The sequence below is a fragment of the Scheffersomyces xylosifermentans genome, assembly GCF_036884685.1.
Source record: "Scheffersomyces xylosifermentans strain CBS 12540 chromosome Unknown RJT20scaffold_2, whole genome shotgun sequence".
NCBI lineage: Eukaryota > Fungi > Ascomycota > Pichiomycetes > Serinales > Debaryomycetaceae > Scheffersomyces > Scheffersomyces xylosifermentans.
The window spans coordinates 2,449,897-2,464,828 of record NW_027042940.1 but is presented as its reverse complement, the minus strand read 5'-3'; the positions used below and the strand labels follow the sequence as shown (position 1 = coordinate 2,464,828).

Below are 14,932 nucleotides of genomic sequence, written 5' to 3'. Positions count from 1 at the left end.
GGTCAAAAGATAGTGTAACTAATGCTATTATGATGAATGGAATATGACTACATCTAAAAAGTAACATATATACAATTTTATATTAAGCATTCAGATGTAAAAAGGCAAACTAAGCACTTATCTAATCTCTATGATACCTAGGGTTGTAGTACTTAACACTAGTACTCCTTCGAGTATGGTGCTCTATAAAGTGAGCAAGATAGTCAGAAAGTTTGTAGGTACATTTTGCTTCAACAAGCTTATAACAAGCAGGGCAGGTGTAACAGTATCTAGCACCATCAATACTTATTCCCTGGGTGGTTGTAATAGCTCGAGGCCCAACATTGTCTGCCACTTCGTAAAAGCCAGGGTATATAGGGTTTGGTTCAATGTACCCGTTGGCAAAAACGCCATGCTTATAAGCCAAGTGATTGCTGTAAGATGAATGTTTAAAGTTGACAAAACAAACATCAGGACAGTAAGGGCAAAGACCCCATCTAGTTGAATCAAATGGGTACCCTTCCATGTCCTTACTGCTTCGAAAGTATTGCGGTTCAAAGGGAGTTTGTAAAAAGAACGGATTTGCTGTGTATACAAATATAGTTCCTTTTTCAACCTCCTTGTAGAAATTAGGTCTTGAGTAGAAATACCTTTTAATACCGCAAACTTCATATTCGTTTTTACTTAAGTTTATGGTGCAACTCCGTCTCAACAATTCCAGAAACCACCCAGGTTGGGGCAACCTTCTGGTTTTGTTGAAGACTTGAGTATACTTCTTTTCGAGTACGGTGAAGAAGCTTTGAGTGTAGCATTCAATATCTTGATAGGGTCGATATTTTGCTACGTACACATAAGGTACGTCATTCTCATATCCCTTAGGTTTGGGGCTGAGATGCTCTTTTGCTTAAGCGATGCTTCTTTTTAACTCTGCGATCATTGAATAGAGTGTCATCGAAAGCTCCCTTCTCAAGTATTAGAGAAAGATCACGGCGAGAGCTTTTCGTCTTGTAGAAAGCAGCACCCGTTTCAATTGCCTCTCTCCAATCAAGGGTTACTTTGACTTTATCAGGTGATACCTCTGAAAAGGCTTTAGGGTCCTTCAGATTGTCACCTTGGGTACCTATAGGTACCCATGAGTGCAAAGACAACCGGTGAAGAAAGTTACAGTCGGGCGAGCAACCGTGTGGTGGACTTGGATTATATTTATGGCCATGACCAGAGCACTTGCAAACGGTAGTGGCACATAGTCGAGCTGGTGTTACATTAGCAACTTTGATGATCGTACTAGGACAGATTGAGTTCCCCACTCCACTATTCATCAGCCGGATATCTGATGTAGATGATCCAGCATAAGGGACAAGGTCTTTGCAAGCAGAAGAGCCTTGTGGTAATGAATCCAGAGTCGAGGTTGAAGCAATAACCTGTTTCTCTTTAGTAGAAGTTATACCAGTGGGTAGCCCAGGATTTTTAGTTAAAAATCCGTCCTGAGGTACGTTCAATTGATTTTGAACAATTTCAAGTGAAGAAGAAGTTCCTTCTACCGTTTTCATTAGAAATGTAGTAAAAGAATAGTGGTGACTACCTTCCATAATTCAAGATCTCATAAATCTAGGGTATACCCCCTTAAGTACTAAGAGATCCTGCAGAGGACTACCCATTTAGCAGTATTCTTTCCAGATCTATGTTACAGTTGCAACTTCTGATTTGGAAAGGTAATTACTACTTTCTAATATGCTCAACTTGCCCTTTATTTTGGCTGCGAAAATCTTTATGTGCTGCTAACAAAAGAAAGCCGAGGGAATTCCGCGATTCACAGCCAAAAGCAATGACTTCAAGGGTGATCGCTAGATATGAGGTAGAAATACCCCAACTTTAGAGAATGACATTAGGTGAGATCGGATGATAGTCTATTTATTGTGAGTTATGGAATAGAAAAAAACTCTTTACATTACATCCATCGTATATGACACTATATAATACACCATTTTTTGTGTTTGCTTTGATTGCACCCATATAACTTTCTCAACAATTAAGGCCACAATACGGAAACTCTTAAAAAAGGGATGGAGAAGTAAATTTCTTCTTATTTCATGAATTTTTCTGTACTTCAAGTTATAACTAAGGGCACACCAACGAATCTCTTTCGAATTCTCCCCCCAAAGTTGGGAAACCACTTAATTGCCAAAATGTCTCTTGACATGTGTCGCTATATATAATTCTTACAATATACGTTCCGACATTCACATGATCCCCATACAGGATAACCATCTTCTCTTAACTACTATTCTTTTTCATTAGTTATTCTTTTCTTCTAAAACAGTTATAAACACTGGGCCGATTCGTTACGAGACACTATTACTAGCCGAAACTTCATGAAATTACATGAATGTTCGCAAACTGAAGTATATTCTACGAAATCTTCGAGTTTTCGCAAGATATCAAAGCATTCTGGTAGCTTCTAGAGCTTCTTCATTTCCACTGCTGCTACAAAGAGTACAGAATGAAGTACTAAAAATTTCACCCTTTGAGCTCGATACAGAGTTAAAACTCGAGGAAAAGGAGAGACGAAGTCCGAACTTACAAACAACCATACTAATCAATAATTTCTTCCAATCAGTTATTCACAATGATTTCAACCGTTCTCGATTTCTTCTTGAAAAATTGGCTGGAAAGGTCAATTCAACAGATCTTACGGCTTCATTGAACCACCAGAACAACTATTATTCGTGTTTTCTATTGTTATTGACTAATATCAACTCTAGAAAAGAAGAAACACTCATATACAATGTAAAGACTCTCGTGGAAGCATTTGAATTATTTGAAAAACTGATAACTAAGAATAGGAAGATTTCCACCCAAATGAAACAGTCAAGAAAGGATATTAGAGTTAAATTGGTAATCAGTATAATAAACTGTCTCAAAGACAAGAAGTCGTCAAGTAAAATTTATACTAAATCTATTGCTGATTATACTTTCAAGGTAATGAGTTTATTCAAGCTTGATCCAATCCAAATAGGAAACGAAATAGCCAACATAGAGACTTATGAGAAATTCCTCACAATTTGTAAATCGAGTGGCTTTAAGTTGGATACCAAAAGCATTTCCTGGAAGGGCTATAACCAAATTGAAAGCATACAAATGTCCCAAGTGCTGACTTCAATTGATACATACAAAGATAGTAACGGGTTTATCAATCTTGAAAATCTTTGCAAATACATAGAAGAAACAAGATTTGAGGAGTATGATACAGACACTCAGAATTCTAAGAAGTTATTTGAGATATATGATGGGTTAGGAGATGTTGAAAAGAATAATTTCATGTCTAAATATCTCGAATTCAATCGGCCAAGAGAAATGAACGTGGAGGCTAACTGTCTTGACTTAGTCGAGAACTTTGATTCGATTCATACCCAAAATAATTCGAAAATCTCCAAGAAGAAAGAATTGATGAGCGTGGGCAGGTTTCGATCGAATCATTCTAAAATTTTATACAATTGGTTCGAGGCAAACGTGAACCATATAACTGCCTTAACTAAGAAGTTGAACAACGTTAGCGATCCCGACGAACTCAATGAAGATGAGGCTTTGTTATTGAAGTATATAACTCATTTGAATCTCATACCAACGAGAGCCTTGGTAACGTTAATTGTGTCAAACTTACTTAGTATGACGATTTCTTCCAAAGAAGGACATCTCAGATTAGTAACCATAGCCAGCACATTGTCGAACTCATTCTCCCGAATCCTAATGAAAGATAAGTCATTCATCGCGGTAAAGAAACAATTGTTGGAGATTTTTGATCATGAATTGGATGGTGTCAGACTCTTTTCTGCATTAATTAAGATTTGCTTACAGAATTGCAGGATGACCATTCCGCAAGACCATCTCGAGGAATTCCAAAACTCTCTCGCCTTGATGGACATAGAACTCCCGAAAGAGTTCATGCAAGACTCAAATGGCGAATGTAGAGCTTTCCTATATTCTTTAATTCCATTTGAAGGGAAGAAGGTGGTGGGGATCATACAGGCTCACCCATATATGTATCAGCAGTTTAAAATTTACAACACGCTTTCATTCAATAAGACCTTGTTCTTGCCCATGTTGTATCCTCCAAAGCCATGGACTTCTCCTACTAACGGTGGTTACTTACTTGATCTAAAGCCAATAGTTACTACTGTGGATCTACAGACATCGATGGCTTATCTCAATAAGGCTCACAGTACTGGACAACTAAATTCTACTTACGATGGACTCAACTATCTAAGTGGTAATGCATGGGCTATTAATCCCAAGGTGTTCGAAGTATTTCATAAAGTAATGCAATTCGAAAATGGTTTCCTCAAGATTCCACCCCATCTAGAAACTTTAAGAGTGCAAGATGTCGAAGACTACGATGATCTCAAAACCAGAAGAATATTGTATAATCTTGTCCATATACTTGCGAAGACCTTTAACGCGAATGGAGATATCTTCTTCTTGCCACATAATGTGGATTTTAGAGGTAGAGCGTACCCCATGGTGTCGATTCTAACCCACTATCAAGAAGATCTTGTAAGAGGCCTATTGATGTTTTGGCACAGCAAACCTTTAGGAAAAAAAGGGTTTGATTGGCTAAAGTACCACTTAGCAGGAGTGTTTGGAAAGGACAAATTATCACACCCAGAGAGACTTCAATTTGTAGACGATAACATGACTTCAATTCTAGAATCAGCCAAAGACCCTTTTGGTGGTGACATGTGGTGGAAGCATGGAGAAAAACCGTGGCAGACTCTTGCCCTATGTATTGAGATCAATAATGTTTTAAATCATGTCAAAAATGGAGGAGCCGTTGAAGAATTTCTTTGCCGAATTGCAATTCACCAAGACGGATCTTGCAACGGATTACAACACTATGCTGCCTTGGGGGCCGATAAGGAGGGTGGTCGTGCTGTTAATCTTTTACCAACAGAGACGAATGGTATTATTCAACGAGGCGATGTGTATACGAAAGTACTCGAAATAGTAAAAACAAAAGTTGAGAAAGATATTGAAGAAAAGCGTCCTTCTTCTGAAGTTGCATCAGTTGCGTTATCAATTCTTAATAGGAAACTAATTAAACAGACAGTCATGACTACTGTCTACGGTGTGACCACATATGGAGGAGCTTCTCAGATCTATTTAAAGATAAAGGATATTATCCAAGACTACGAGATACAAATTAACAATAAAGAATCTGTCGATTTACGTCAGTTACAGAGTTTAAAGAAGTATCGTCGGCTTTTATCAATGTATTTAGCCAGAATTGTACTTGGTTCTATTTCTGAATTATTCTCCGGAGCTCAAATTATTCAAGACTGGTTGGTCGATAATTGTTTCCGTTGCATTAACTCATTTGATCTTGATACAATGAAGTTCATAAAGAAAAATAATAGTGGGAAAATTCCGTCATTCACCAGTCACGCTTCCTACAGACCTATGATGTGGACATCACTTTCTGGGTATCCCGTTGTCCAATTGTACAAAAACTCAAAATCTTCAATCATTTCAACTGCTATGCAACTGATTTCCATCAATAGACCTCAAGAATTGGCTCCAATTAATAAAAAGAAGCAAATGAATGCCATTGCTCCCAATTTCATACATTCCATTGACTCCATACACATGCTTATGACATGTGTAGCTTCGAAAAGACGTAATATTCCATTCGTTTCTGTGCATGATTCTTTTTGGACATATCCCTGCCATGTCGACGAATTATCGCGTCTATTAAGAGAAGAATTCATAAGACTTCACTCATCACACATCATAGAGAGTCTTCGGGAAGACCTCTTGTATACGACTTCAAACTCTTTCCAATTAGTGTGGTTTAAATCAGATGAAAATCCACAACTAATGAACGAACTCACTAAAATAAGAGAGAGTTACGACTTGAGTTCTCTTGGAGAGGGAACAAAACAAGATCGTATATTGTACCACGAGTTGATCGTTTTGAGCGATCACAAAACTTCAGTTTCCAAATCACAGCTATCTTCTTTAATCGAGAATTATAAGCCAACGTTGTATCTCAGAACTAGACATAGCTCCAACGTAGTGGAAAGATATGATTCTTCACTAAATAAGGGACTCTCCATTAAGTTCGATCGGAAATCGTTCACGCCAGTATTGGTACCAGTATCTGTCTTAGATTGCCCACCAACGGGCGAACTTGATTTGAATGAGGTGTTACAGAGCAGGTACTTCTTCTCGTAACTATTAACTCATAAAAGACTCACATCCTTGTATATACTTGTATATTAGTTATAACTTTTGTAAATAGTCGATTTGTAACAATAACAGCGAAACGTTCCGCTTCTTATGTCAATTTTCCCTGTAAATTTTTATTGCATAAGTCAATGTGTTTCATTAATCATCTTCTCCAACTTACCAAATATACGATCCCGGTGAATGGCCATTTCATCGTCCTCGTCCCCCTCAAAGAAGTGATTTCGTTTGAAGTTGTAATCGTCTTCAGCTAGTAGCTGGTCCCCGTCATAATAGTCATCTTCGGCCAAGTACGACATATCGCCATAATCTTCTATTTCGTCATCTTGCAATTCGAAGTTTCCTCCCTCTTCGTCATCCTCTACAAATTCCGCCAATGGGTCGGCATTGCTATTCTCTATATCATCTTCTTCGTCTTCGTCTTCATCTTCGTTACCAAGAGAATTGGTCTCACTAAATGCTCCAGCATCTTCATCACTGGGATAGTCATTCTGGTAGAAATCTTCGGCGTTGGAGTCTTCATCATCGGAGAAAACTGTTGGTTTGTTGAGTTCATCTTCATCGGTATCGTAGAAATTATCATCGTCATCATCAAAGAATCGGATGTATCCAATTTGAGACTGGGGGTGATTGGCCGTGGTTAATGGTTCCGTACTAGTCAATTGATAGACATCGTATACATATTCAGATAACTCTTCCTTTGTGCTGGTATCTATATCTGTATCTGTAGTAAAATCATTGTTACTGGGTGTTTGATCGGTTATTTCATTTGAAGTATTACCAACACTGGCTCTCGTTCTTCTTTTTCGATGACCACTTCCACCGACGTTTGATGACTCTTGTTTATCGACAGTAAGAAAGGAATTTAACATATCGGAAAGCTCATTTGGTATCACTACATCTTCTTCAGTTTGGCGAGACGGAATGATAAACTTTCTCTTTCTAGTGGTTCTCTTGGAAGGCGTTGTGGGTGTCGAAGTTGATGTTTTATTTGGGTCGTTTTGGTCGTCCTGTTGAAATGACGCTTCGGATAATACTGATTGAAGAATGGTTTCGTCGACATTGGCATTTCCAGTCAAAGCATCGGTTCTTGCTAACTTGAAAATGTAATTGAGGTTCTCCGTAGAGACGTTACGAGCAGGTGTTGCTGAAGGAGATGGTGCCTGTGAAGAGACGGGAGTTGATGGTTTGGATCTCTTGACTCCACGGCGGTCTTCGAGGACCAAGGCCTGAAGAGGATCCTGGAACCGTTTTCTTTTGATTCTGAGGATCCGTGGCGGAGGTTCGTATGACATGGATTCGAAGTTGCTTAGTGGTTGAAAGTGTGTGACGTGAAAGAAAGAGATAAGTTATATAGCAACAAGACTTGGATTATCAAAGCTAGAACTTATCTGAGATTGTGCAATGTTCTTAAAGTAATCTTTTTAAAGTATATTGTTGTTGTTGACAATCGGTATTCAGTAATCAAAGCAAACCACAAGTGAGAGGTATAACAAATAAACAAATTAATCATATAATCATATAATCATATAATCATATAAAGAAAGAAAGAATTATATAAAGAAATAAAAATAATAATACTATTAAATAAATATAAAAATCCTAAATCAATAAGATCTATTATAATAATTCAGATAATGAAACAATGAGCGAGAACTCCGAATGATCACATTCACAATGACAATGAAAAAGATCTAGAAGTACAAATCACCAGATCACATTAAAATAAGATAAAATGAGCAAATGAGCAACGCAAATGAGCGCATAGAACGAGCAGAGCTAACAGAACAAAACAGAATGATAATTTGTAAAAGAAAGATCCAGAAGAAAGAACATTCGAGAAGAATGAGAGTATTACATAAACAACAAGAAATGCAACAACAAGTGCATCAACAAGGAAGTGCAGCTTCAGATCGATCTCAGCAGACGCGCAATGAGTATGATCAACACTAACAATAAATAGAAACAATCGGTATCTAGAAAGTATGGGGTAACCGGAGTTAGAGTGAGAGTGAGATGAGTAGTGTGATAATGGAAATGAGACATGGAAATGAGAACATTGCGATGACAATGGTGTGTAGGAATAGGAAGGATAATAAGGTATTGGATATAGGTATAGGAGGAAATTGTGATGAGAAGTGTCTGTTGATGATAATGAAGCTACGATAGTTATTATGTTGATGCTTAGTTATTGATGTTTTGGAATAGAAGCATTGGACATCTTTGTTACACCAGACTGATTGCAACGAGATAAAATAAGATGTACGAGTTGATATTAGTTATTTGTGGAGTAAGTCCATTGAATACAACAACCTCGATATGAAATCCATAACGTCTCCCTTCGATTATATTAAATTATATTCAATTATATTCGATTTTACTGCCAGTTACATATATCAACACTTGCTTCTGAATATGACTATTTTATGCATTATGGGTATCTAGAGAAGTGTCTATAGATATAAAGTAATTCGTCTATCATTGTACAAATCCCAATGGTGGTAACGGAGTAGTACTAATATCTTCACATATTCACATCTACTTTCTTACCTCAATTGTTGATCAGGGTATGAATATTAAACGAAACATACGGCAATTGTGTCACCTCGGCAGTCACATACGATTCAACCCCAAAACTCATGAGGATTCCTCGAATCACTCCACATGGAAACCACAAGTGAACCCTGGCTTTGGCTAAAGTATCATGAACTCCCTTCGAACTATTGAAATTCTCAATCAGCCTATAGCTCTTATCTACAAGTACAAATGTTCCTCTATGATTAGTACGCAAATTATCCATTTGCTTATTGTAAAGACACTTCCACACATCACGACACACAAACTTCATGATGTCTAGGATATCTACTATCTTTGTGCCATTGGTGTTGTTCTTGTAAAGCAAGACTTCTGCAAGCTTCAATCCAAGATTGTATCCATACGTTTCTATTCGCAATGTGACTTCATCGTTATTTATGAGCGCTGAATCAAGCACATGAACTGTCCCTGGAAGATCATTACGTATCGATGACAATTGAGTGTCTACTACTGTAGGTTCGTCTTTATCTGCTAGCACACTGGCTGTAGTGGCAGCAGAATCCTGTAACCTATGAGACACTCGTATGGATGTAGGCACGAGCTCTTGTAAAAGAAATTCGAGAGCTGATTTGCTCACTGAAGTTTGCTTATCAAGAACCTCGTCTGTCATCTTGTATTATAATATAGTATGAATCGCTAGAGATAACAAGAATTACCTTCTTCATACCACAACTCCAACTGTCTTGATCCCAATTAAATCGTGTTTTGAGTATTTTGATATTCCTGTCGGTAAGCATATCTCAAACGTGATATTTCATCAGGTGAAACAGATCACACGAAAGTCACGCCGATATCACTGACCACTTTCCCTCTTCAATTATCACAAGACCGGTCTGGAAACAACGCACTAAAGGTAGTATTACTCAGACCGGTAATGCCACGACGTGTTTTATGACTCCTCCCACTCGACTTTCCTGTGTTTCTCACGACTTTCAATACATATACTCTGACTCACGGTACACGCACGACCCTCTCCAACCATTTTTCAACTACAGTTCACCGCAGACACACGCTCCGCCAGCTCACAAGATGATTGGTCAAGCGGGGTTGTTTGTGTATGTCCGTCCTGCATATTCCTCCGAGTCCGACAAATTTTCTCTCTGATACAGTGGCGATTTCTGTGAAAGTTTGCACATTTTTGCTAGGGGAGGGCTTTCTGAAAAAATCGGGAAAACGAGCAGAAAAGCACAAAAAAACGGGTCAAACGAAATTTCCGGATTTTTTGATTTTTGCGAGAAAGGAGAGGTCTGAAAAATGGCTGCAATCTGAAAAATCTACAGGCGATTCTTGAGAAAAGGACTGGGGATAGTTACGAGGAGATGGTAATTGGGGTACTTTTGGATTTTTAGATTCATGAGAATTGTTTAATAGGCAGTAGAGATTCGTTTTAGATGGGTTCAACTCATTTTCGAAGAGTAAGGTTAGTTTCTTTGGCATTTTAATGAGAGTATTGTTAGCAGTATTCCACCTGTTATGGTACAGGCGACTCGTTTGACATTACTCTGTCGTGGGGCCCCAGAAGTGTCCTCGCCGTATTGGCGGGGGGAAGTCTCGGTATTTGCTTGTATTTTAGCGGGGGGAGTGCGTAGTAATATATTTTGGCGGCATTGTCTCGGTGGCACGACGAAACGGTAAATGGATAGCGCGACAGAACGAAGGCTGCTACCGTGGGAGAATGCAGTACCCTGGTGTATGATAGTGTGTGATACTGTAATAAGGAGCACCAGTTGTATGGAATGAAATGGTTGTTTTCAAATAGAAGAGTATGTGGCCAATAGTTAGACATGGCCATAAAGTACACAGGTGAAAATCTTGTCGACAGCCATTAATAGCAAGACTGTTTTGAGGCACTTAGCTGACGGTCCTAGGGCTCCCCGTAATATTATAAGGACCTAGTCAAATTACAGTGCATGGGGGATTTTTTGGCAGCAACTCTAAAAACCGCCATAGCACTCACTATCTAAACAAGAAGTAGTTACTATGGCGGCCTCGTAACAGCAATATTTTGGTATCAAGAAACCACTAGCACGGACCAAAAGCGGTCTGAGAAACGAGATTCGCTTTACAAGAAAAAAAGTTGTCGCTAGAAGGAAGTCTCGCTGTACTATGATATAAAGAAATCCATGTAGAAGACTATGTGATTGATGTATGAAAAGACCTGAATAATTCTGTGAAAGCATCTGTGAAAGCATCTGTGAAACTGTCTATCCATAACAATGCTATACCAACATGAATTCCAAATCTGCCACCATTTGCACTTACTATATGATTGTACTGTTGTACTAGACTAGCTGTAGATTAACTTTTTGTGTGTGTTCTGTACCACTGCTACTAAAATTACTACTAATTACTGCTACTAATATTACTACTACTAATTACTACTACGACTAATTACAACTACGAATAATTTCTACCAGTACTTTCTACTAATTACTAATATTACTGCTTACTAGAACTTACTACTACTAATTCTTCTACTACTTTCTAATACTACTTCGTCTGCCCACCTCACCATCTAAGTGATACGCCTCTACGACAAATCCATTTACTCTTCGTATACCTCACTAAACTGTTCTCACTAAACTCTTTCTATCTATTCTCACTACTCTCCCACTACACACTCCCCACACACCGCACTTTTCTCCCTACCTGCTCCCTACGTTCTCCCTACTTCCTCCCTATTCCTCCCTACCTCACACTCACACTCCTCGCCCGCCCCCTCCAGTGTGCACACACCAAACGGTTTTTCTTTCCTGCCTCCTACAAAGACAAAGCCAAAAAAATATAAACTATCATCACCATCTTCATAGAGACATCCAAACAACACCGTCAACAAGCACACCCACGCGATCCAACCATCCAGCCAAGTCCGCGGCGAGCTCCCAGTAACACCCCCCACTCCGCCGCCGTCGTCGTCCCGCGCTTCTAAGACGCCCCCATCATTCTAAGCGCCCTCTGTTCTGCGTTCCTTGTTCGTGTCCGTGTTGTGTTGTAAATTGTGTGTCCCCGTTGAACTCGGCCACCAGCCCTCGAACATCGACCCCGAAAAGGCGTAATCATTGCCCCAGCGTCCCAAGCAAGCCCTGATAATCGCAGCAAATCCTTGAAACCACCCAATTTGCTGCTTTATAGCGTCCAGTCTCAGTGTGCACCATACAAACGAATCCTTACACCAGTTGAACTATCGTGAAATATCATATAAAGCGTCCAAACAAGCTTAGTTCTTTGAATTAGTTAATTCCACAAACTGATTCGACTTACCACTTCATCCCTACCGTCCAGGATTCCCATCTTCGGACTAGTTATTGAAAAACCGAGTGTTCAGCTTCCAGCTCCAAGCTTCCAGCCATTTGCATCATCATCAGCATTACAATCTTCGGACTGTAGTCATCTCTTCAATCCAAGAGATACATTAGCATCATCAACGATCACTTGATCACTCGACCAATTCAATTTCCGAGCTCAAATCTGCGTTAGATTTGCCATTAAAAAAAACGGCGTATTGGTCTAATTGGTTTGTAACAGTTGTTTTAAAACTGTCAAACTTATTACTTCTACACTGAATTTATACTCACACAGCGACAATTACACTCAGTTGATTGTTGGATATCATTGTCCTTGAGCTGAAAGTACTTCATAACATCAAATTATTCTTAATTCTGATTATATCATCTTAGTATTGTTCCTACTTTACTATCATCTACATTTCACATCATTGGCCACTTTTCATCTCGATTCTATTCAATCATCAATCATTTTCAGCATGACATCCGAAGCAAATATTGCTCAGTACCATAGCATGCCACCAAATGGCTCTATTCTTCCAGGAAATCCTGTGAATCCCCAACAGTCTCAGCAAAGTCATCAGAATCAGCAACAGAACCCCCAACTTAACCAGATAAGTCAGCAGAATCAACAAATCAACCAGCAGAGTCAACAAAACGCTCCACCCCCACCACTCTTGCCACTTTCAAGCTCTTTCTCCGGCCCTGCATCAAATACACCACCTACCAACCTTCTAGTCCTTTCCAATATCCCTGCTGATCTCTCCAAGCGTGAAGCTTGGTTAATGTTTGCCTTGGTTATTGATGAAGTTCTTTCAATTGAAATTAAGGATTACAAGGTCTATGTTTATTTCAAAAGTGTGAATACCTGTTTAACTACTGGTAAGCTCATAGATGGAAAGTACATCTTTGGAAATGACTATGCGCCAATAAAGGTTGACTACGATGGCAATTCAGTATTGAGCTCACCTCAGAATCTCCATAGCACTGGTCAAGGCTTTGCTGGCTTGAGATTATCGTCACTGAACATCTCCCCGCCTAACTTGAATCATCCCCAGCTCCATCATCAACCATCCAACCCGCAGCATGCCACAAATGGCATAAATGGACCTCCACAGCAACAAAACCAGCCAACGAGTTCTGGGAATCAAATTCCTCCCAGCAATGCTAACCAACTCTCCATTTCGGGACCAAACAACCCATTAGCCGGAAGTGGGGCTAATCAGCTTCCAGGTGGATTTGATGCTTTCCTGAAACGCCAACTGATCGGAAACCAACGTTCTCGTTTCGTTTTCTCTGATCCTTTTTCCACTGTTCCTGGTAGTGCTACTAACCCTCCTCAGGGACCTTCTTCTGGTCCTCCGAGTGCAACGGGCCCTGTCCAAGGACCTCCTACGTCTAGTGGTGCAAGTATAGACTTCTCCGACTTAAGCGGTAAGTCTATTCTTCTTATGGAGTCGCACAATGACGCAAGAGAATACGAAAATTTGGTCAGAGACCCTTGGGGTTCTAATTCATCAGCTTCTGCTGGTACTTCCTCTAATCCCGGATTGCCATTGACATCTGCTCCCCAAACACCAGGCGTTAATACACCATTTGACTGGAGTTCCACTTCCGGTGGTGCTCCTAATGCCAGTAATGCATCTGCTCCATCTAATTCTAACGGCTCAGCATCCACAGGTTCTACCGGCGCAGCTCCCGGCAGCGACCGTAGAAGAACCTCGTCGGCATTTTTTACTAGTAACCCTGCACCATTGCATCCCTTAACACCACAGGGTCAGCAACCACAACAACCTCCTAACTTAATTGGAGCACAACAACCAGCATCAACTCAGTCGACTGCAGCTATCTTGGCCGCATCAGCTGCAGCATCGTCAGCTCCTCAAGGTCCAACTGCAGCTGGCTTGCAACCGCAACAATCCCAAGCACCATTGTCTGGCTCCTCTATTCCATCTTCTGTTCTGAAAGTTTCGACTCCGCAGGCCCAACAATCTCAACCACAGTCTCAGCAACCAGGTCAACAAGTGCTGTCCCAGTCTGTTCAGCCTTCTTCTCAACAACCTCAGCCTCAAGCCACCACTCCAAGACAGACATCTGTAGGTGGAAGCTCCAAGGATGTTCCAGACTTGTCATTGTTGGCTAGAGTACCTCCTCCAGCTAACCCTGCCGACCAAAATCCTCCTTGTAACACTTTGTATGTTGGAAACTTACCACCTGATGCTACGGAGGCCGAACTTCGCGCTTTGTTTTCTCCACAAAAAGGATTCCGTCGTTTGTCTTTCCGTACCAAGAACCAGTCTTCGGGTAGCGGACCAAACACTGCTGCTAGTAGTCACAACCACGGGCCTATGTGTTTCGTGGAATTTGAAGATGTGGCACATGCAACCAGAGCTTTGGCAGAATTGTACGGAAGAGCATTACCAAGACCAAATGGAGGCAATGGCAAGGGAGGTATCAGATTGTCTTTCTCTAAGAACCCATTAGGAGTAAGGGGGCCAGGCAATCCAAGAAGAACTTCCACTAACCAGATTGGCGGAGCCACTACTGGTGCACCAACTACACAAGTGCCCAGTGGGAACGGCAATGCTGTTGGCAACTATGGTTACCTGAACTATCATCAAAAGTAGAGATGTGCCAACTGCAGGAGAGTGAAACCTATAGTTCTTGTTGCTTATGAGTGTTATTATTATTGTTGTTAATGCCTTCTTTTTTTCTTCCACCTTTCATTGAGAGCACCGGCCCTGTTTTACTCATCTTTTGCCACTGCCATTCTACCATCCCATTCTCATTCATTTTTTGTCCCACCGCCTCTCTAATTTCTATTTCCTATCTTT

At 40.2% G+C, this 14,932-nt stretch overlaps 6 protein-coding genes across 6 annotated transcripts; 2 read left to right on the top strand and 4 right to left on the bottom strand. All coding sequences in view use genetic code 12, as the record gives it.

Moving 5' to 3' along the window:
- Positions 1–121: 121 nt before the first annotated feature.
- Positions 122–530, bottom strand: RJT20DRAFT_147658 (uncharacterized protein; the record flags this gene model as incomplete). Its single annotated transcript, XM_064918931.1, has 1 exon — positions 122–530. Exon 1 carries the CDS (start codon positions 503–505, stop codon positions 122–124), a length of 384 nt encoding a protein of 127 aa, XP_064776443.1. The 5' UTR covers positions 506–530.
- Positions 531–804: 274 nt separating this feature from the next.
- On the bottom strand, positions 805–1,568 carry RJT20DRAFT_147656 (uncharacterized protein; the record flags this gene model as incomplete). Its single annotated transcript, XM_064918930.1, has 1 exon — positions 805–1,568. The coding sequence occupies one exon, from the start codon at positions 1,566–1,568 to the stop codon at positions 855–857; it is 714 nt and encodes a 237-aa protein (XP_064776442.1). The 3' UTR covers positions 805–854.
- Positions 1,569–1,804: 236 nt separating this feature from the next.
- Positions 1,805–6,207, top strand: RJT20DRAFT_2911 (uncharacterized protein; the record flags this gene model as incomplete). The annotated part of the gene is made up of 2 exons (XM_064919575.1): positions 1,805–1,834; positions 2,509–6,207. The coding sequence occupies 2 exons, from the start codon at positions 1,805–1,807 to the stop codon at positions 6,205–6,207; spliced, it is 3,729 nt and encodes a 1,242-aa protein (XP_064776441.1).
- A 70-nt stretch (positions 6,208–6,277) lies between these two features.
- Positions 6,278–7,738, bottom strand: RJT20DRAFT_31306 (uncharacterized protein). Its single transcript, XM_064919657.1, has one exon. The coding sequence runs from the start codon at positions 7,512–7,514 to the stop codon at positions 6,348–6,350; it is 1,167 nt and encodes a 388-aa protein (XP_064776440.1). The 5' UTR covers positions 7,515–7,738; the 3' UTR covers positions 6,278–6,347.
- Positions 7,739–8,471: 733 nt separating this feature from the next.
- Positions 8,472–9,648, bottom strand: TRS33 (Trs33p). The gene has a single exon (XM_064919658.1). The coding sequence runs from the start codon at positions 9,422–9,424 to the stop codon at positions 8,771–8,773; it is 654 nt and encodes a 217-aa protein (XP_064776439.1). The 5' UTR covers positions 9,425–9,648; the 3' UTR covers positions 8,472–8,770.
- Positions 9,649–12,090: 2,442 nt separating this feature from the next.
- On the top strand, positions 12,091–14,883 carry WHI3 (mRNA-binding protein). The gene has a single exon (XM_064919656.1). It carries the CDS (start codon positions 12,578–12,580, stop codon positions 14,723–14,725), a length of 2,148 nt encoding a protein of 715 aa, XP_064776438.1. The 5' UTR covers positions 12,091–12,577; the 3' UTR covers positions 14,726–14,883.
- Positions 14,884–14,932: the final 49 nt, after the last annotated feature.